This window comes from Zonotrichia albicollis, chromosome 10, assembly GCF_047830755.1.
Source record: "Zonotrichia albicollis isolate bZonAlb1 chromosome 10, bZonAlb1.hap1, whole genome shotgun sequence".
Lineage (NCBI taxonomy): Eukaryota > Metazoa > Chordata > Aves > Passeriformes > Passerellidae > Zonotrichia > Zonotrichia albicollis.
This window is the reverse complement of record NC_133828.1, coordinates 36,414,719-36,437,536: the sequence shown is the minus strand read 5'-3', so window position 1 is coordinate 36,437,536 and position 22,818 is coordinate 36,414,719. Positions and strand designations below refer to the sequence as shown.

Here is a 22,818-nt window from a genome sequence, read left to right as displayed (position 1 = left end):
CATTGTTTGCACCTTTAAAGGTGTCAAATGTTCACTGAAGTTGGAAGGTACTTTTCTCTAAAGCCTGTCAGTCAAAATAGGGATGCTGTGTTTCTCTGAATATGCAAAACCTGGCACTTCTGAACCTACCAAAGCTCATCCTTAGTCCTAAATTACTGCCTGCCCATTGTCTCTGCACCATCCCAAGTACTGGGAAGAAACTTGCTCTCCCTGCCCTGACCCCACTTTCATAGCAAGCATTGGTGGAGAAAGTCCTGGTGCTAGAGATCAGCTCTGTTTGCCTCAGCCCTTTATAAAAAGCCTCTAAATTCTGTGTGAGCTGCCTCCCTGTGAGTATACTGAGAAAAGGCACATCCATATGTGTGTGTTGTGTGCTCAAAGCACTGCTGCCTGACCACACTGCACAACTGAGCCTTGAATGTGTTGAAACTACAAATACAGAACATTTGCTTTCTGTAGGAGCGTGTCTGAGCAGACCCAGAGCTGCATTTCTCAAAGGGCTAAGAGGCTTGGCTCTTCTGAATTTTAGCAAATCAAAGACATTTTTTTAAATATAAAATGAAATTATTATGGAAATAAAGATGTATTTATTTTATTATTATTATTACCTCCTTATATTAATAATTATTACATATTTCAATTTATTATTACCTCTTACAACCATATAGGTTTCAAAGGCTTCATGCTGATGGGGAAGTTTCTTATGTGAAAGACTCCAATAAACATTTCTCAAGTTAAATTTGGACTGTAACACATGTAAAGGAGCAGGTTGCCCAACAAAGTTGTACAGTCTCCGTGCCTGGAGGTATTCAAGTTCAGACTGGATAAGCATCTGAACAATCTGCTCTGACCTTATAGCTGATCCTGCTTTGAACAGAAGGTCTAAAGACCTTCCTGAGGATATTTAAGACCATCCTGGATCTTGGTTTTATACTTGCAGTTGTCAAAGACCTTTCTTCACAAAAAAATAACATTATTGATTTAACTTCCAATAAGAGGATAAAGGATTGAGCTTATCTGCAAGGACTGAAATCAGAAATGATCCTACTATGATTTAAACTCTGACTCCTAGATTGCAAACTCTATCTGAGTACAATTTGTAGAAATTATTTTTAATAATGACATTTAGGGAAACAAAGATACTTTGCATTCCTTTGAATTTAGCTCCCAAAGTCTTAAATTTAACTGTCAGACTCGGGCCTCAACTACAGTCTTAATTAAACTGTGCAAGGGTTCTGACACCTAAAGCATTTAAATAATTTATGATTTGATGCTGTTTGGGTCATGGGAAAGGATGCTCTTGAAAGAAGCCCAGCTTCATCCCATGAGTTTTATTTCCTTTAATGAAATAAAAATGAACAAAATGTCCATTACATTCAGCCTTCAGTGTGAGCTGTGTGCAGTCCACACAGCAAATGCACTGATACATAAACAAGTTAGAGGAGACTTTTTAAATAATGGTGTGATGGCTGAGCACAGAGCCCTCAGCCACAAGGACTGAGCCTTGTGACTCATTGTGTAACTTTGTACAAGCACTAATAATGTTGGGAGACCTGCAAGTCTGTGGGACATCCAAGTTAAGCAGTGTCTTCTTTGAAAGGATTGACTGGTTCCAAAATGTCCATGTTGAGCTCTTCTCTACTGTTACGATCAGCTCTCTTAAATAAGCAATTTCCTTAGCTGACTGATCTCTCTAGGGAGATTTTGTAACATGTTTCTGCTTCAAAATCAAAACAGCCTGATGTGAGATTGAGCTAATGATTTATAGCAGACAGTGTGTCAGATGGAAGTGGACGTGTGTTGCCAAAGCTGTTAAATGAGCCAATGATGAGCTTAGTGTAAAACATGACTGATTTAGGCAAGGTAGAGCCCTCAGTTTACAGTGACAGCAAGGAATATGCATTCCTTTCATGCCAGTTATTTGATGTATTTAATATATTTATCAAAATTATGATTCTGAACATTTTAGCTGTGTGATAGCCCCAGGTCTGTAACCACCTTTGAGAAAGAAACTTGGTTTTCCTACTGGCTAAAGCTGGGTACTAAGAAGTGTCCAAAGAATAACACAGAATTCAACAAGGGTATCTGGCATTAGAGAAATAATCTGTTCTGCAACTATGCCACAAATTTGCCACATGCTTTTGGGCTTATTGCTTCACGTTTCCATGCCTACTATTCAGGAGCTTTTTGATGATCAGTGTGTAGTGAATACTTTATATATCAGTGCTGTCTCCTAGTTTTTTTTTAAGACAGAACTAGAAACACACAAACTACCTAACTGGGGCCTGATTTTGACCAACCTTCTTTATCTTTTATAAATCTTTGGGATCTTTTCTATTCCTGATGTGGTATTTTGTGTTTATATACATATATCTATATATGTATATGTATTGTACATAAACACACACAAATATATATAAGTATCATGGTGATTAGTAAGCTCTATGGTGTAGATATATGCAAAAGAGTAAGAGCAATGTCATTAAACCCTGAGAGGCCTAAAGTTAAAAGTTAAGGCGGTTCTGTTACTCTCGACATTGGTGCATATACTGTGATTTGCAGCCTTCTCTGCTGTTGGAAAGTGATAAACCAAGTACTCAGGGACACACACACATATATAAGCATGTTGGACACAGGCATGCAAGTAATATAGCATGAATTCCCTAATATCTGTTCCTCTGCTCCATTCCATACTTGACTTGGGATGGGGAAGTTACTTTCTGTGAGGACGGTGTTACTTCTTTGCCTGTAGCAGAATGTGTGAGCCCAGTCTTTCCAAGCACAAATGAGAAAATACAAGTTTACTTGAGAACAAGGTCTGATCATCACTAACACCAACAGTCATTGAATGTAATGGTAGGATTTTTAATTGCTGCTATGAAGGGCTTGGTTCTGCTTCCAGAGAAGTCATATATACGCAAGCTATATTAGAATTTTTTTTCTCCCTCGATACTCTGTTACAAGGAAACATGGTAGCAAACCCAGCAGTGCACAGTGACCCTTTCAGCACTGTGAATGCATTGTGGGAGAGCCTGAGAAATCTGGCTCAGCGCTCACCACTCAGACAGAGAGGACCCAGTGGTCAATGTTCTGTGCTCCCTCTCTGGAAAAGTTAAGTGCAGACATCTGGGAAGCAGACAGTGAAACGAGACATCCATAGACATTTTGACACTGAATATTGTAGCTCAGAAGTGCAAATATGAATGATTCTGAAGTTCTTTTTTTGAAAAGAATCAGATAATATCTTGCAGTATCCATGTGATTCCCTGTTTACAGTCAGGTCAAGAATGCAGTGAATTTCTTAAGAATATGTGGGTGGATTCGCTCTGTAACCTTCAACCTTTCAAATTCCTCTGGTTTGCTGGAGTATTTTTGTCACTGGTTTTATGGTTAAAGGGCAAAACTACACTGGTGGTTAAGGAAGAGATGTCTTATGTTGCTGCTGTTGTAGTTCAAGAGTATAGTATCCTCCACTGTCAGCTTCCCACTAATGCATAGTGGCTCTCCAGCTGTACCAAAATGAAATTTTCAGAGAAAGACAAAAATGTGTAGAGGAAAACCAGTTTACTCTGCTCTGTGCATCTGTGCTGGCACACTAACCCAGGTTTATCCCTTGAATGGCCATGTAGTTTCAATGTCATTTCTGTTAGGAGAAATTTCAGTAGAAATCCATGCACAGTTACTTTTTCATGATGGTTACCTTCAGCTTGTTTTTGAGGAAGAAAATAAATATCTTGGCAATTGCAACAAAATTTTTATATTTTACCTAGTTACTCAAAAATGATTAATCACAACTCCACCATGCAAACATGGGGTTCCTGAGACCCAAACTCACTCCAGTGGAGACTAATCCACAGATAATCCTACTGGGGAAACTCCTAAAATTTGTTGTGCCTTTCAGTGGGCAGGTTTGAGCTCTAATTCAGTCAGTTATCAAAGCAGATACCTGACGTGCAGCACATGAGTAATCTGAACAGCTTGTTGATTCAGGCTCAGGAGCAGATGGTTTAGAAAAAGGCTCCTGAGAATGCATTATATATTTGTTTGTTCCATTAGGGCTGTGGCAGAAGGAGATGTTCTTGTGCTGAGGGCATTTACGTGGGAGTGGTGAGCTCTGGTTTCGTTCCCAGCTCCATTCTCCTGTGTGTCCTTGGGCAAGGTCATTTTACACTTCCATGCCTCAGTTACCCCAAGAGCACAAAGTGATGCTCTGGGCCACCAGTATTTGTGAGCTACTTTATCCACAGGTCTCAAAAGGGCAGTTTTTAAATAACTTCATTTTCTGTCAGAGTTGTCAGGAGGAGCAATCTGCTGAGAGTACTCTGCAGTGTATTTTACAGGGGAGGTGTAAATTTCAAAGTCTGGACTAACAAATCTTTACCATGGGGTTCCTGCCTCTGCTGTTTTTTAGGAGAAATCTCATGTTCATTTCAGTTTCTCATGAGCTGTTTTGCAGGAAAATGCAGGCATTTTTAAATTTAACTTCATGCTAAACCTGTGGCACACTAACATATAAGGTGTACATTAGTTACAGGAGTTAAGGAGTAATATCTCTACTTGTAGCACTCCTCTCCCTTGGAAAAAGAGCTGCAGGGCATAGTTTTCCAAGCACAGCAGCGAGGTCTGCCATGACCCCGAGCCCTGTCAGCAATAGTGCCGAGTTCAGTTATGACCTTTTATGGTTTCGCTTTTCTCCTGCTGATGGATTTCAAATGAGAGCTTTGCCAGTGCTGTCGGCATGGACAGTGTTCAACTGGCTGTTGCAGCATATTAAATACCTTCCCTGGCTAAACAGATTGTGGAATGGAATTAAATTGTTTCTTTCTGTCTGTTCTTTATCTGCCAGACAAATATCACAATAGCTAATAATAGTATTATACAGTAATATGATAACTGGATTTAGAAAGAAAACAAACCAATTTTGAGAACAGATAAAGAAAACTACTTCAGAGTCATTGTTTCAGTGCTGTCTCTGTTCATAAAAGAAAGAAAAAAAGAACTTTTCAGAGGCTGTGGTTGTACTGCTCTCAGTTTTCAGGGGCTTTCTGCTGGAGCAATATCTCTGCTTTAGAGCCAGGGCCGTGCGAGCTCTTAATGCACAGCAAACGCCATTGCCTTCCTTGGCTCAGCCTGACCCTCACAGCAAGTAGCAGAACAATTTCCATTTCCCTGCACACACTTAGATAAGGAGATTGCTGCCTTTTTTGGTGTCTTGGAATGGTTCTTGTGTTCTGAGGGCTCTGTAAACTGAGCCATGTAGAGAAGGCAGTGAGGTCTCGATAGCACAGTCTCATGTCACGTGGGTGTCCTGCATGAGCTGTGGGTTTGCCTCCACTGCAGAGAGAGAAAAAGTCCCTTTGCTTATGAAAAGGAATTTTCACAGAAACGCGGAATATTCTGAGTTGGAAAGGACCCACAAGGATCATCGAGACCAACCCTTAAGTGAATGGCCTGTACAGGGATTGAGCCCACAGCCGTGGCGTTATTAGCAACATGCTCTAACCAATGCACCACTGGAAAAAAAGGCAATCACATCAAGTCAAACTTGTCTGATAAACAGCAATGATTTAAAGGCCAAGCCTGCTTATGTTTTATGCTTCTCAGAGTGCACAAATGCAAATTAATTAAAGTTCACTTCAGGCTGTATATCAAAACCTGTTTACCAAAATATTTTTGAGAACTTATCTGAGGAAGGAGTGCAGCTGAATTCAGTTTGAGAGTAAATAACAAGTGTGTGTTTCAGTGCTGGTATGGTCTTAAAAGTGGCTTAAACATTTCATATGGGGCCAACTCATCCCATTATCATTTGCCCTAAGGAATACATGTCACAAAGAATAAACTGGAATCTGACCTTATTGCTTTTGGGGTAGTGATAATTTACACCTCCCTTTGTTGAGAAGCAGGGGGTTTTAATCTATACCTTGTTTGCTTGAGCACAAAGGGCTAAAAAGCACCATCACATCACCTCCAGTCTCCTCTTGCTCCTCTCTGCTTGGCTTATGGCTCACAGCACACAGGAGTCACTCCTGCTGCTTCCTCTGTGCTGCTGGTGTCAGCAACCCAATGCAGCCTCTGTGCTGCTGGGCAAACAGTCCCTGAGCCAGGTTTGAGGCCAAATTTGCTGCTCCTTTGCCTGCCACAGGGTCTTGGAAGCCAGCTTGGGGCAACCTTACTTGTATTCCTAGAGAGATTTATGTGCAAAGGCATTGGAGTTTGTGGGATTCTGACCAGGTTCAACAGAACTGCATGAATACAGCCAGTCTGACCATGATCATCTAGAATATCATAAGGCTTGATTTAGTGGTGCTGTAAGGTAGCCAAGGCTGGAGTACCCCTAGTTTCACATGGTTAAGATACCTTATGGTGGCTTTCTTTTGTTGCATCTAACAGTGAAATTGAAGTTAGAGCTCAATATTTTAAATTAGTTCCTTCTCCTATAGAAATGTGCATAAGTGCCCTTTTGGATGCCTTGCCTTTGTTCTAGTTCACATATTGGATTTAGCTATGGATTGTTCCAGAAGAGGAAGAACAAAATTGTGTCCATTAGAGCCAATGTAAAGCCCTCATAACATAAGCCTAAATATGACACATGATTGTGCATGTCAAAAACTGCACATGACATGCAGCAGAATATTGGAGTCAGGCAGCTCAGGGACATGAATGGTATAGTAAACACTATAACAGAAGGACAAAATAGAGAACTGTTATTGTGTTCCCCACTCCTTCTCAACTCATAGGATGTTTTTATTGGAAGCAGTTAATTGTGCTGATAGAGATTTCATATTCCAGAAGGGAATGTAGTTTGGCAAAATATTCTATCTTTCAATACAGACAGATGATAACAGGGTAACCTTTAAAATCCCCATAGAGTAAACTATTGAGAAAGAAAACAGACACATGGAGAGACCATCTGCAGGTTCTCTGAATGTGCAGAGCTGTAGAATACCATCCAGTCTGATATCAAGTCATTTTTAAGCAAGTTAAAATGGTACATATACATCTGTCATATTTAAAAAGAGCAAAGATTAGGCTTTCATTCCTGTTTAGGATCTCCCATAGCAGCTACTACAGTATTTATACACTGAGCAGATCTGCAAGCAGCAGCACAAGATAGACTTCAAACAGAAACGTGCATCTTTCTGGCTCAGTAGAGTCCAGCCAAGATTGCAGGTTTTCATCTCTGCCTATTGAGAAAAATGCCTTAGTAATATAGAAATGCTCCCAAGGCTGGCAGATACTAGTCTAAGGCCACGTGGCATTTCCTTTGCCACTGCTATCCCCTTGGCCATGAATACTTTCTCTGCAGTGCTCACATACCTAAGCCTTGCTTCTGTAAACCATGCAGGCCAGAGGGACTCCAGTTGTCTAGGTGAGTCATGGAAAGAGAGCTTACTGAGGGAACTGGGGCCTAGGAAACTGATAAATCATGCCCAGAGTTTCATTTGGAAATAGAAGGGTGTTGAAAGTCAGCAATGAGAGAGTGTATTTTCATCTCCTGCACAGGAAGCAGGCTACTGCTGAAACATACTGCTGAAACTGCTCTGCCAATGCTGAAACATTGAACACAATCTCCAGATCAATTCAGTGCACAGCAGTAAAGCAACCTAACTTTACTTTGAAAGCAACACATACATGCAGGTCTGGCTGTGTACATAGCAGATGTCAGAGAATCTGCACTGCTTTGAAAATCTTCAGCAGATGCCACTGTAAGGTGATGGACTGGCATGGCTTTTTCTTCAAAGTGCTTTCCTCCTGCTATCTGCAACTGCTCTGTTCTGTTGGGATTTAGGATAAATAGGCTGTTGCTTACTCCAGCTCTATCTGCATTTTGAAATGATGCAGTGATGGTTACATGGGAGGAAAACAAGACACAGGGCTGAATATTCCATTCCTGTAAAGATTTTGAGAAGGACAAAGAATCATTCCCAGCAAGGTCTGCATGGCTAACAAGCTGTAGTGAAAAGAAGATGCTGCTACCACTGTCTGACTTAACATCCAATCCATGTGTGCCATGCCAGCAGCTCTCTGATGGCTGCTATGTGTATGGTACAAACAGGCTGATACTGCAAATGGTGTGGGCACTGAATCCTCACTTCTTGCAGCTCCGGGGAGGCTGGGACAGGAGCAGTACAGGGAACAGGGGCCCTGCTGTTTGGGCACCAGGAGATATCAAGACTCAGTTCTCATCTTTACTACAGTCTCTCTTTCTAAGCTTAGACAAATCATGTAAGTCCTCTGTGATTCAGTTCATTATATATCTACTCTATAAATTCATGCTTGTTAATAGCCCCTTCCATTCTGTCAGAAAGTGAGGTGAGTAAAATGTGACCACGAAGCAGGACAATAAGCTGTTCCAGAGGTTAAGGACATCTGGTCTCTGACATGTGCTTAACAAAACATGTGCTGTATAATGATGACTCCTAGTGGAATGGTGTTTTAAGTGTTGCCAAAATGAACAAAGATAATCTTGATTCTGGCAGTCACTTTTTCTTCCACCTGGGGGTTCTCATACTGAATGCAGTGGCATACTCAGTGTCTACCTCCCTTCCTCCCTCTCAGTCTTTTCCCTCATACTCGAAAATTTCTATTTATATATCTTCTAATATGTTTAAGTTGTGGAGGGAGATGGATTTTTCATCACAACAGAACTAATTTTTTTTTTCAGGGAAGTCATTGGGCAATGAAACTTGCACTCTTCCAAATAGTGAACTGATACTTAACTATCTTGATCAGATTAGACTGTCCTAATTTCCCTCTCTATGAGTTAAACCACAGGAGTCAGAGGAGAGGTTCCTCTGTCCAAGAACCAAAGGCTTGTTTCTGACAAATTGTGGCTATTTCTGTCAGCTCAGTAATTTTCCTAGGAATGATAATTTGAGTATGAAGGGATATGGTCTGTCACAGTGAGGCTTTGATCAAAGTCTACAACAGCTTCCCCCAGCATTTGGATGTTTTTATTGCTGAGAAAGTGGCAGTATTTTTTGGCTGCTTTGTCAGCTCTGCCTTTCCTACAGAGCAAGTGATAATATCCGTTAGCAGCTTGAACAAGCAAACTGGGACAGGATTTTATAAGTCCATATTCAGTGTAACCATTGTTTGTAGCATCTCACGCTTTCTATCTTTTTTGTTTTCCTCTTCTCTCATTTATCCCATCCTTTGGTTCCTCTTTCAACCTTTGGCCACTAGTTCATCCACATCAACATCATCATTATTTTGTAGGTTTTGCTAGATTATTTCTGAGAGGATTATTTCCAGAGAAGCTATTCATTCCCTTAGAAGTCTTTTGAAGTGCTTAAATTCCACAGTTATTTTTTAGCAATTTATTTTAAAAGCCATCATTTTTCTGTCTTAGAAGAACATTAATTTTAATAATTAATCATTCGACTAAATCTTGAAAAAGTCATATAACTGCAAGGCTGTTGTATTTTCTCAGGTGTTTGCATAGTTGGCAGCACATCTGCACACCAGGTTCTGGTGATACGGGTTCTACTCATCTAAATAAGGACTTCAGTAGCAATCCTCTAACTGAGCAAATAGAGAAGTTTCTATCTTCCACCTCCTCAACAATTTCCAAAATGCATATGAGATTTTGAAAATCTCACTATTTAAATTATATATTCTAAACTGAACTCCTTCTTCCCAGAAAGTGCGCTAGACTTCCAAAAACTGCACATAGATGAATTTGTTCACCAAACTGTTGGCAGATAAACCTGTCACCCTTCAAGGCCTTTCTTCCATGCCAGCAAAACAGTTCCTGTATTTCTGCTACCCAGGTGTATTTGGATGAGTGGGACTTTCTGAGGCTGTGAAAGGTGAGCAGGCCCTGAAGTGTGGAAGCAGATGAGGGAGCTGAAGGAAGCACATCACAGCAATGGGACTGTTACAGGGGTGTTCCTCACCAAGGAGTGGTTTGCACCATTGTGGGCGATTGCAGGCATAGCTAGGACTGGTTTTAGTCTCCACAGTTTCTATAATGATATCTGTGAAGCAGAGCAATGGAATGGAAAAAGAAGGGCCAGGAACACCCTGCTGAAGTTCTGTGAGACCCTCACCGTGTGCGTTGTGTGTGTTTTTGCAGACAAACCAGACCCACCTGCCGGCACTCCTTGCGCGTCGGACATCCGGAGCTCCTCCCTCACGCTCTCCTGGTACGGCTCCTCCTACGACGGCGGCAGCGCCGTGCAGTCCTACACCGTGGAGATCTGGAACTCGGTGGACAACAAATGGACAGACCTCACCACCTGCCGCAGCACCTCCTTCAACGTGCAGGACCTGCAGCCCGACCGCGAGTACAAATTCCGTGTGCGAGCCGCCAACGTCTACGGCATCAGCGAGCCCAGCCAAGAGTCCGAGCTGGTAAAGGTTGGAGAGAAACAAGAAGGTAAGTTCTCACAAGAAAAAAAACATCTCAATTCAACTGAGCTCTTCCTTAAGAGTTCCTTAGAGAGGCCAGAGAGCTGCACGCCCTCCTTCCCACTTGTCTCTGTAGCTGTAACTGTGCTCAGGTCCTTCACAGACTTCATTTGGGGGTCTGAGCACATCAGTTTTGCATACTTGCACTGTGGAAACTTGGCTTCAGGGATCCCAAATCCCTGCCTTGTGAGAGCAAGCACTAATTCTCATTCTGGCTTGCTGGATAAGTGCTGGCTGAAAGAATTCTGCAGTTCAGTGCACAGGTAATGGGAAATTAAACCTTTCACAGATGTTAGACATTCAGTCCATGCCCAGTTGGAAAATGATGGTTGGTAGCTTACCTGAAATATGCCAATGGATTCATTATAGTTTATACTGGACACACCATGGAAAAACAAACCATAAACGCTGTCCCAGATTTGCTTTTGGAAATAATGAATGTGCTTGCTGCTAGCCAAGCACAGAATATGCAGCAGAAGATAAATTGGCACCTTGCAGCTAGCTGTATTTCCCATGCTTTCAATCCTAGCATGATGGTGTACCTCAGTCCTGTGTCCCCTAGTACATACACCCAGCCTGTGAATTCAAGGCTATCCTACTTAGCATGTTGGTTTTGTAGCATTATGGGGTCCAAAATTTTTTAGGGTTTTTGGTTTGACTTGCATGTACTTTTAAAACTATTTTCCCATATTTTTTGCTTCTTAATTTTTGTTTAAGATCTTCTCAAAGGGGTAATAGGGAGAGTTCAATTGTAGAAATTATTCAGGAACTGGTACAAAATTTAAAACACACAAATATCAGCATTATTTTTCAAAACCAGAAAGTGACTTCATATTTTTGTGCACACCTCCATCCGTCTACTGTGCAAGGATGACTTTGACAGTCACCTTACCAAAAAACCCAGACCAGGAATTACAAATTTTACCAATTTTCCTGTCTTTGAGGAGTGCGCTGTGTGTTGTATCTCTCCCTCTTCATTTATGTGTGCAGGACTTTGGAGCTTGAAGTGTTCCATATAACCCTTTTGAAGTTATCTTTTATTGCTAAAGGAAGACAAAATGATAGTAAAGTGATGCAGCATCACACAACTGTGTAAGCCTCTCAAACAAAAGTAAATCATATTTCCCTTCAAGTGCTAAATTGGATGCATGCTGAGGAATCACTTCTCTCTATTTGCAAGATTTAAAACCAATCTAAATCAAGATTCACCTTCTCTTCAAAGAGGGGAAAATAACATTAGGAGTAGCAATAAAATTGAAAGGAAGCTAGATGGTATTGGCTCTTCATAATAAAATTCCCTGTGTTTGAATGCCCTCTTTCTTTAGTTGCAGGACAAACACCTTCTGGGGCTGGAGACCTGACTCTTCTCTATGTTTTTGCTAGAACAACCACTACCTCTGCTGGACCAAAGCAAACAAGTTATTTTTCCATTGAAGTCTGAGCATTTTCTTGCATAGATTTAGTACAAAAGGCTAGAAAGTGTATGAGTCATTGCAATACACATTTTTAAAAAGCAACAAAAAAGTTGTTTTGAGCATAAAGAAAATGTGTTCTGCTTGCAGGAGGGAGGAGGTTGTCCTTGTGCTCTCAATTCTAGGCCTTATTGATTTCAATTCTTGCTATTGGAGATAGTATGGAAAAAGAGCAAATCATTTAAAGTGTGATTTTTCAAGTGTGAGACTATAACTGGTGCTTTAATTAAAGGCAGTGGAAAATGCATGTTTTCAGCACCTGTCAAAGTCAGGACTTTAAGCTGCCATCTTTGTGAACACTTAGCTGAGTAACTCAGGGTTTTCTAGGCTGCCAGGAAGTCTGATTACCGATTTTCATACTGAGGTGGCCAGCACATATTAGCAATGTGAGTATGATCTTAGTGAAGAAAGGCATGGCTCAATTTTCACAGTGCATTTGAGGAAAACTAAAATAAGGTTGTAAGTCTCAACAGATTAAAGCATGCATTGCCATGTTTGAGGAAAATTTGGTACTGTTGACTCACTTCCGAGAAAGGTTTTAGCACAGCTTTTCAGCACTTACCAAGATCAGATATGTACCACTTAGATAATTTAGGCTTCCACTGGTGGACCAAACTGTTCCTATTCTGTGGCTTCAGTGCAGTGAGGCTGCAGAACCGGGCACTGACTCCTTGTCTAAGCAGTATTTGGCAGGCATTACCTACTGGCAGCCTGGCTGGGAGCAGCTCCCTTACACAGCCCTTAAAAGGGGAGGAAAATGTTATGTGCTCTGTGCAGGAGTGGTTTGCAGCTGAGGAAGGTCTGAGAACAGCTACCCCGGGTGGGGAAGGCTCCCTTCCCTCCCTGCTCTTCTGGTAGATCTCTGCAAACCAACTCTTCTGTGCAGGAATATGCAAGGCTTGCAGCTCCAGACAAAACAGAGAGAAAGGCTTTAGCAACAGACTTAATCCACTTGATTGGCTTTGCTACCGGCACAGATGCACACAGATGCAGCATTTTGTGTAGGATGTGAAAGGGTGATGCCTCAGACCAGATAATCCATTCCCCCTGCACCCTTTAATTCTGTTGTTTTCTACTCATCCTCTGCATCTAACTCTGTGCTCTAAAGCACCTAACAGCACCCAGAGTACAGCATTAATTTAATAACACAGATCTGCTGACACAGGGGGGATAAATCCCTTGGTTAGGCTTGCACCCCATGATGGAAAAGTGCAGCTTCAGCAGCTATAGGAGAATTAACTGGGTAACGACAGCCTTTGCAGTTTTTCAAATCGCTGGTCACAGCCACAGGTCTTAGGAGCAAGCCCAAGTGGTGTAAGTGATGTAAAACATCCCAGCTATAGCTCCTTTCCCCTCTTACGCAGGGGCAAAAAGCAGTGCTGCAGGCAGTTCGTGTACATGGAAATTAGAAATGAAAATCAGGACACTCAGGCCAACTTTTTACTCTGACTTAGGTCACTGGGTTCACCTGTCTTTGAGTCTGCCTGCAGAACTGAGGCTCCTCTTGAACCTTAGTGATTGCAGAATTCAGCCATGCTCAGGGGAATGCTTGCTGTTCAGATTTTCTCAATATTTTGAGTCTGAAAACTTTATCTGGATGCTTTGCAGGGAATTTTTTCGCGTACTTACTTGCCTAACTTTTGGCTTCACGATTCAAAAAAAGGCACATCAAAGCCAAGCAAAAATTGTCATGAAACGAGAAGTGTTATTGATTTTAATATTTTTAATTTGTTTTCTACTCCACCGAGGCATTCTAAAGGTATTAGATTACTTTGAACTGATGTAGTATGCTGATGTTTCTAGTAGACAGGTATAATTGACAAGTACTGCAAACCACAGGAATGTGATTCATTCAGAAATGGTGACTAGACTGTGACTGGATAGTCAATAGTGATGAAGAAGTGGTGAAGAGATTTTAATTATGAAGTTAATGCAAAAACTCCCTGACTGCTTTTTGCTGTTTTGCCATAGGGTCTATCAGTTGTCCCTGTCACTTTGAATATTCCATGTCACTTTGAATATCTTATATGAGTGAATATACTTACATAAGTATATATCCCATGTAAAAAGCTATTCATGTCTTTTTATTTTCATCACAGAACCTAAAGAGGATGAAGCAGAGCTATCTGACGATGGTAAGAAGTGCACGTTTTAACACAAAGCTGTGTCCTTCATTCACGTTTTCTGGAGGTTTGTAATCATGGTCCTTAATGTTATTTGTAGAGGAGAAAGAAACAGAGGTGGAATATCGGACAGTTACAATCAACACTGAACAGAAGGTGTCAGATGTCTACAACATTGAAGAAAGGCTGGGATCGTAAGTACTGGGCTGTGCTGTTGAAGACACACAGTTTTCAAGGCTACCAGCCAGTTATGAAGATCATGTGCATGTATTGTTTGACTGTCTTGCACTTTCAGCATCCCAGTTGGGCTCCTTTCTTGCAGTAAAAATAGTTTTCAATGTATTTTGGCTTCCACTCCATAAAGATTCTTTGCTTCTATTAGCTGATAATTTTAAATAGGCACTACATGTATTTCTGGCAAATAGAGCCCACATATGAAGAAAGCTAGAGGATTCATTCGTTTTTCAGTGTCCTAAAAGCTATCTGAAAAGAAAAAGGTACACACTGTGTACTTGCATTTCCATTATACCCATTAGTGGTAATAAGATTATCCTGCCCACGGGCTGGAATCTCTGTTGACAGCAGCCATAATCCCAAGAGCATTAATGCTATTGCTGAGAGAAGGTCAGTGATTAGCCTGGCTGTGTTTCTCAGGGCCCCAGCTCGTGCTGGTGTGAACTGCAGGCCATGATAATCCTTCAGTGATCAGTGCTGAAGGCCAGGGGATCCTCTGTGCTGCCACGAACAAATCCTGAGAAGTGTAACACAGAGCTAAGAATTGTACATTACAGCAAAGGGAAACAATAGTGCTGAAGCCTTGAGCATTCAGATTCTGATTTCACCTAAATCCTGTACCTGAGATGTGCCATCTTCAGAGGTGTATGACCTATAGAAAACTGTGTGCAAAAAGACCTGAATTAAAGCCGGGCAGGAGTCCCAGTTTTTGAACTCTCCTATGTAAGACTTGTTAACTGGAATGGCAGAGTATCTCTAAACATGGTATTCATTCAAAAGTTCTTGCAGATCAGTATAGAATATTACTTGATACTAAGACATTTTAATTTCAGAATGGAATGGTTGTGCCGGAATATTTAGTAGATTGTTGTGCTGGAATATTTAGTAAATTGTTGCTATTTGTTGTGGCTCATATATTGCGAAAACATTTTATGGAAATAGTTCTATATTTTCAGGGGAAAATTTGGACAAGTCTTCAGGCTTGTTGAAAAGAAGAATGGAAAAGTTTGGGCAGGAAAATTTTTCAAAGCATACTCTGCTAAGGAAAAAGAAAACATAAGGGAAGAAATCAGCATCATGAACTGCCTACATCATCCAAAACTTGTCCAATGTGTAGATGCCTTTGAAGAAAAAGCCAACATCGTTATGGTTTTGGAAATGTAAGTATAAAGCAGAGCACACTGACAAAATTAATAATGTTGAAAATAGTTGTGTGTACAAAAGTAGCAACTTAAAGACACAAGACTGTCAAACCCTTCAGGATTTGCAGAGCCTGGATGTCCATTTGGGAGAGGTGGCAACAAAATTAGCTGCATTTTGGACTTTCATTTAGAATCTAAAATGTGTTTAAGGTGAACTTCTTTTACTTTAGGAAGTTCTAAACTTGTGTTGAGCAGTCTTCACAAACAATAATGGCCAGCATGAGCAATATTTATATCATCTATAGTGCACCTGCTTAGTATGAATCCCATACTTGTGGCAGTGCCAACTGGAAAGAAAATTAAATCCTCATGTTTTTCCCAAGAAGTTACTTTAGTTACACTTCTGCTGCCATATTTACTTCATGTGCTCTCTTATGCAAGGAGAAGCAGGGTTTTTTTTCTGGCTGGAAGTTCTAAGTAAGATATAAATTGTTTGAGGCAAAAGAGACTATATGTCTATTTTGCTTCCTTGGCACTTGCTTAGATTATATGCAAACTACTCCTGCACTGGCATATTTCAGAGATGGGATTTTACAGCCCTGGAACTTATGTGCAGGAAGGTGTTTTTATTTTTAAATTGAGCAGTTGAGCAAACTGCCGATGGTAAGGGAAGGGAACCCTACTTAGCTTGGAACTGAGAGCTGGCAGACCTAATGGAAAACAGGGAGATGTAGAAAGTCTGGAATAGCATATGGCTTTATATTCCATTAGGTCCCCCTGACAGCAAAGGGGGTTTACTCTTTAAAAATGTAGAAAACTGCAGTCAAATTTGAAGTAGTTTTGTCACCCAGCCTCAGTAGGATGTGGCTTTAATTTGGGGTGAACGCCTTCTCTGGTTTTTGAGCCCCCCCAACATTTCCACTGTGTGGAGCAGCAGCAGAGCAGTGAGGAGCTGTGTGGCACCTCATGCCAGGTGACCTGGCAGCCTCTCTACTGCCCTGTTACCCAGCTGACACAATCCCAGCCCAGCAGCTGCACCTGTAGTGATAAAGAGCCTCCAAGGGATCAATTCTGCTGTAGCTGCCAATATAATATTTCTTTGCATATCAAAGAAGTTGTGGGAAATAGCTTTAAAAGTTCTTACAATGGAAGCTGTTTGTTTCATTTTCACCAGAGTTTAAATGCATGGATTTCAAATAAATCAAGCTCACTTGCTATCAGTCTGTTTTAAATCAGATTTTAGCAGTGACTGGCATTTAGGAACTCCCCTTCTACTCAAATTGATGAGAAGCACCCTTTGATTTTTATTCCTGTTATTTATTGTAAATTGTTCATTTTAATTTTATTCCCATATCTTTCCTGGAACCTTTTAAACTTCATAGTCTCTCCTTTTAATATTTCTCATTACACTATTTTTTATGGTTTGATTTCATATTCAAAATAAAATCAGATTTTTTATTATTACTTTTAAATTAAACACTATAATGATATGATCTTGCCTGGAAACCATTCCATCTAACATTTACTGGAAGTCAGAGGCAAATCTCAGGCATTTCCTTTTCAAATATAGGAACATATTGGTTCCACTGTAAAAATCTCAGTGGAAAAAGTAAATCTGAAAATAGTAGCATGTTGACACTTTAATTCAGCACTGAGGGCTAAGTGCCTCAAAGTTTTATATACTTCAGATAGTCAGTTTATTTTGACATAGAACAGAAGGAGATTATTGTATTGCAAATTAAGATTATTGGAGCAAAATGTTAGCACTAGGTTCTATCATTTGATGTGATTTAGGCTAGTACAAATTAATTGAAATTTTTTTTTTCTAAGGTAGATTTTTAAAAATGCACTTCAGTATTTGCCTGGGCAACTCCAGGGTGGATTCTTCTCACTGTTCCTACTGGACCAAAACCTTCGATGAGTATTCTGTGATTCCATAGATAAGAATATTTTCCTGTATGACTCATGTAGAAAAGACTGAAAAGAGGAGAATCCAGAAAAAAATAGATATTTGGATTCTGAACTAGTTGTGACTGAACAAAGCCAACTTCTCCTCCTGTGTATGTGTAGAACCTCATTCACACTAATTTTATTCAGCTTCTTAACCTGGCAAAAATCAAATTGGATTTGGCTCCTGATATAAATGCAAGAGTATTCGTCCCATAAATGCATTGCAGTTTAATCTACCATTGCTACCAGGGTGTTGAGAGCTCCCATGGTAAAAACAGCAGGCAGGTGTATTAACAGTGGTTTATTTACAAAAATATACTAAAAAGTGGGGCTTGAGAAATGTTAGAATTTCTGAAAAGTGTTCCGTTTAGGGATCTGGGAAGGGAGGCACTTTTATAGTACAAATAAGTCGTCACTATCTGCATTAAACAGTCAGAAACAACTGGTGCATTTTAGGATGAGGATGATTATCATTTGGAGTTGCAGAGTACTCCTCATACAAACTTTTTTCCTGCAGATGTTTTCATAAACACCCATACTGGTTAATGCCTTAGCAAAGCAAGAACACAGTAGATCCCCTGCATGTTTATTCAACAGGTCTGGCAATACTATTGCTTTATGTTACAAATGTGCTCTAATCCAACATAACCTCGCTGTTTGTCAAGCACATGCTCTTCTTACTATTTTCATATTCATAGGAAACCACAAATGCATTTCTAATTACATATTTTCTGAAATTTTATAGCCAAAGCAAGAAACGCATCCAGAACTTCAGATGTTTCAAATTCAGTTTGGTTCATGAGGGATATAATCATGTATCTGGCAACCTGCAAGCATGGCAAGGCCGCCTTTCAGCTGCGGGTTTTCCTTCTGTAACTGCAATGTGCAATTGCATTTGGCAATAACCATGAACCCTGCAAAATATTAAACCATATAAAGACCATAGTGTGTTTAATTTCTAAAAGCAAAGCTGCTCTTCACTGTGTGCTTCTTTCTTTAGGGGTCGTTCACCCACAGAAAGAAAAAAAGTATTTCCCATCTTTGGATGCAAGCAGATAAACCAGTTGAGTGATTAATCAAAATTTAAAAAACAAAATAAAATCAACAAAAAAATCCCAAAGAAACAAAACAAAACACAACACAAACTCAAACAAAAACAGAATGAAAAAGCCTACCAAACCCAGTAAGCCACAATTTAAATTATGCTTTATTAAAGCTAGGTTAAAAATGTCCCACTTCAGTTGCACGAACAGTTCAATCCAGGAGATGCTACCCAGGAAAGGACAATTATTTCACATCCTAAATTAGCATTAAAATGGAATTAACCTACAAGGAGTGTGATCAGGGCTCAGCTAAAAATACCAACACTTTAGAAAGTGTTGTGGGTTATATCCTTCTCCTGTCATGGCTGAGGAGGAAATTCCCTCTGAGCTCACTTGGGTCAGTAATTTACCCTTTGAGCTTTGCATTCCAGTTAACCATAACATCAGAATTCTTCTTCCTTCAGCCTTAGTCACTCTCAATCTCTCTTCCTGAATTTTTGCTCATCTCTTTGCAGTTTTGTCCTCTTTCCCTGGGACCCATTTCATCTATTTTAGTTTTATTTCTACACTACGTTATCAGCACTTGTGCACTGCTGGCTCACAGGAGGGAAAGGAGAAATGGGAAGTGCGTGCTCGGAGTCGGGAGCAGTGCTATGAGCACATGTCTGCAGGGTGGCAGTCACAGAGCACACACTCCCTGTCACCTGCAGGTGACACAGTCCCCGAGGCAGGATGCAAACCCCTCCTGCCTCGAATAACAACAGTGGTGTCTCGCAGTCCTCACCTGCAACACGGTTTCAGAACAGAAAACATCTATTGATTTATACCACACAAAGAGGGGATTCTTCCCACGTGACCCCTTTATCTATGGAAAATGCCATTATAAAACACACATTGCATCCTAAAGTGACTGCTGTGCTGCAAGCTGGAGCTCTCTGTATTGCTGTAAAAAGAAAGCCTGATTATTCCCCAAATGAACATGTTACAGAAGTCTCTTTTTATTCTGTCTTTCATAGGGTTTCTGGAGGAGAGCTCTTTGAACGGATCATTGATGAAGACTTTGAACTGACAGAGAGAGAGTGCATTAAATACATGAAGCAGATTTCAGAAGGAGTTCAGTACATTCATAAGCAGGGTATTGTCCACTTGGATCTGAAGCCAGAAAATATTATGTGTGTCAACAAGACTGGTACCAGCATCAAACTCATTGACTTTGGTCTCGCAAGGAGATTAGGTAATGAATCTCTGCCTATTTCAGTATCACAAGGGAGAGGGCAGGACAAGCAGTAATTCATTCACTATTACATAGAGAGTAAATACATGTTTCCTATAAATATTTCTGGGTTTAGGAAAAATAGAAAAGGGAAAAGAAGACATTCAAGAATGAGAGTAGGGCACCTCAGCTTTAAGAGAAGTTTGCAGTGGGGTTTACAGAATGTATGTGTTTCCACAGCAGGATATCCCTGTAGATTCCACCTAAAATACACAGTAATACTAATATTAAAAAATATTTACATTTGGTGCCATAAAGCACTAACTCTCTAACTAAATACTTCATGAATACTACAAATCCTTGAAACTTTTTTTAACAGCAGAAATTAAGGGGATGCTCAAGAAGCCTTTCAGATAATTACAGTAATTTTACATTTTCCTGTCATTTTTATTATTTCTTATCTTAAACAGCAGGATATTGTCATACATGTTAAACGTAAGAGGGATTTTATAAAGAGCTGTGTAACAGCAGTACTTAAAAATAATGCAACAAGGGGAAATTCCATTTGACAAGCCCTTCCTCTTCCTACGCTGCTTTTTAGCTGCTTTCCATCATTCGTTTTGGTCTAAGCTTCCAACATGATCTGCAACTTGATAGCCAAAGACCTCCAGAGGTTCTTGTCTTCCTATTGTTCAGCTCTAAAAAGAATCTCTTCAGTTGTATTTTCAGTGTTAAACAATACCAACGTCCTACACAGATCTTTTTTCATCTTGTATTTTCTCAAAAGAAATAAAAATCATTGCAGGAATTAGAAGGAAGAAAAATAGTTTATGAACCTGTTACACTGGGAGAGCTGAGATTTGTGGCTGTCCTGACATTAATTGATTGGGACAACTTATCTGAATTCATGCTCTCTATGTAACAGGGTCCACTGCTGGATTCTTATTTGAAATCTTTTGCCTTCTTTTGCCTATTTTGAAAAAGTATTAGTTTTAAAATTTTTAAAACTTATTTAAAATAATAATGATTTTTGAGAGAGTAGAGATGAAATACTACCATCTACCTTTAGTTATCTGCCTAAATGCAGCTCATCCTACTTCTTTTAACACTGAAGTAACAGACTACTGCATTCCCAAGAACATAATTTTACTAAAACAAACTAGGAATGGTTTGTTGAATGAATAAGGGAAAAGAAGTCTGCTTTGAAGAATTTTAGATTATGTTCTGCTCCAATAGTGTATTAAATGAATCTTGGTCACATGGACACTAAGATGTTTATTTTATTTATTAAAAAAAGAGGTCACTGCCATTTCTGTTCCTTCACCAATATAGAGCCAGTAGTGTTCTGGGAACATGAACTGATTTAGTTCTTGTTCAGGAAACAGATGAACAGTTAACTAAGTTCCAGTGCTGGTATTTTTGTGTGAGAGGTGTGGGAAAGATTTCAGCCCATGATGTTCCAGCTGTCAGCCTGAAAACTGTACATTTACTGCTGCACTGAGTGGATTTCATCAACAAGAGATATAAAGTAAACATGGAATGGCCTTTTTATAGAAACTTCTTCAGCTACCTTTTTAACTTCAGAGCACAGTGGAACCCACATTTAGCAAACAGAAGATCCTGTTTTCTGCAGCCTGTTCACATCTACCAGCTTTCCCACTTTTCTGGTAATATTGTGGCATCACAGTGCAGCCATGGCTGACAGCAGCTTGTGAGCTGCTCCAGTCAGGCCATAGGTAGGAAATCTCTAAACTCCAGATAATTTCTCTCAATGTAGAAGGATGACAGCTGTGGGCATTAATGCTGATTCTGATTTTACAGTACTGTGCATTCATTTGGCTTAATATGCTGCTAATTCTTGCCAGGTTCCATTGTAGGTATTTGCTATTCATCAGCCTGCCATTCTGGGTAACTCCATCGTGGGTGGCATGCCCTAGGAAGGGAAAAGTCCTTTCCATTCAATGCCCAGCAAGCAGAAGCACTGTTTTAATTGCAAAAAACAATTGTAACATTTCAGTTCCAAGAGCAGAAAGCAACTTTTACTGTTTCATTTACTTACAAAAATAGCTAAAAACACTTCACTAATGCCTGCTTCTTGCCAGTTGTCTTATGTGGTGCACTGAGGGCACATTCCTCCTCCTTGTGTTCGTTCAAGCTTTGTGACTTTGAAATTGGCTGTCAAATTCACTTTGACATTGATAGATGTGGGATTGGAGCCCTCATCCTACAGACCTGACCCTGACTGAGCAGAAACTGCTCAGCCAAGGGATTGCTGAAGGGAGCAGTGGCTGATTCTGCACTTCAACTTCTGAGATTTGACTTTCTGTAACTAATGCAAACTAGTGCCTCTAAATATTCAGTGTTTTGATCAGCTTTAAAGATATTAGGATCAGCTCCTTCTGCAGTCATCTCCTGCAGCTAATTAGTTCCCTTGCACTGTCAGGAAATACCAAAGCTGCAGTGGGATATTTTCCTGACCTTTTTTGGTGTGCTGAGGAACACATGTAGAAAATTGTTTAAGATAAACTTCTTAAGGAGAAAGAGAATGGTTTTTGAGTACTGTAAAGATATATTTTTTAACCAGTTGATTATATACAGTGTCAGCAACAGTTTCCAGCTAGCTTGTCAGCTTTCTATCTGAACTAAGGGATATCCAAACACAGATCTTACTTGTGTACTAAGCTTGTAAACAACTGGGTAAAGACTTGACATATTGCTGCATATAAAGGGTCTTACTCTTTTCCCTTCTTTTTTCTTTTATACACAGAAAATGCTGTGTCAGTTGTTTCACACTGTATGCTCGCACTCAAATGCCATGTTTTCAAAAAAACCACACATTTCTCTGACCTGTGGGCAGCACATTTTATACACCAGCCTTTTGCATACATAGTTGCTCATGGTAGTTTACACAGCGCACAGAAAAGCCTCCAAACTTGGATGTGAAAATCTGAGCCTGAGATTTAGATTATCATGATGAAGCTTTTAGAAAATAGATTCATTGTGATAAATTTCAGTCATTTCTTTTAAGGACAATTTGAAAAAAAATGTAAGTGTTGACTTTAAAATGAAGGCAGATGGGAAAATGGGATCTTGGGCTTTCTGCTGGCACTTCAAAAGAGAAGGTGATCTCTGACTCCTCATTGCCACTGTGGAGAGCACATTGCCCTTCTTTCAGGCTAAGTTATTTTAGATGCCATGTTAGAAAAACTATCATACCTTTTGGAGTAA

At 40.1% G+C, this 22,818-nt stretch overlaps 1 protein-coding gene across 5 annotated transcripts in view; it reads left to right on the top strand.

The window, feature by feature from the left end:
• MYLK (myosin light chain kinase) overlaps positions 1 to 22,818 on the top strand; it is a 197,022-nt gene that overhangs the window by 157,040 nt on the left and 17,164 nt on the right. For all 5 annotated transcript variants that reach the window (XM_014265771.3, XM_014265772.3, XM_074548806.1 and 2 more), the window contains 5 exons: positions 10,079 to 10,381; positions 13,985 to 14,020; positions 14,109 to 14,202; positions 15,199 to 15,402; positions 19,394 to 19,611. In XM_014265771.3, coding sequence (XP_014121246.2) covers positions 10,079 to 10,381; positions 13,985 to 14,020; positions 14,109 to 14,202; positions 15,199 to 15,402; positions 19,394 to 19,611 — 855 coding nt within the window. The remainder of the gene's footprint in view (positions 1 to 10,078; positions 10,382 to 13,984; positions 14,021 to 14,108; positions 14,203 to 15,198; positions 15,403 to 19,393; positions 19,612 to 22,818) is intronic.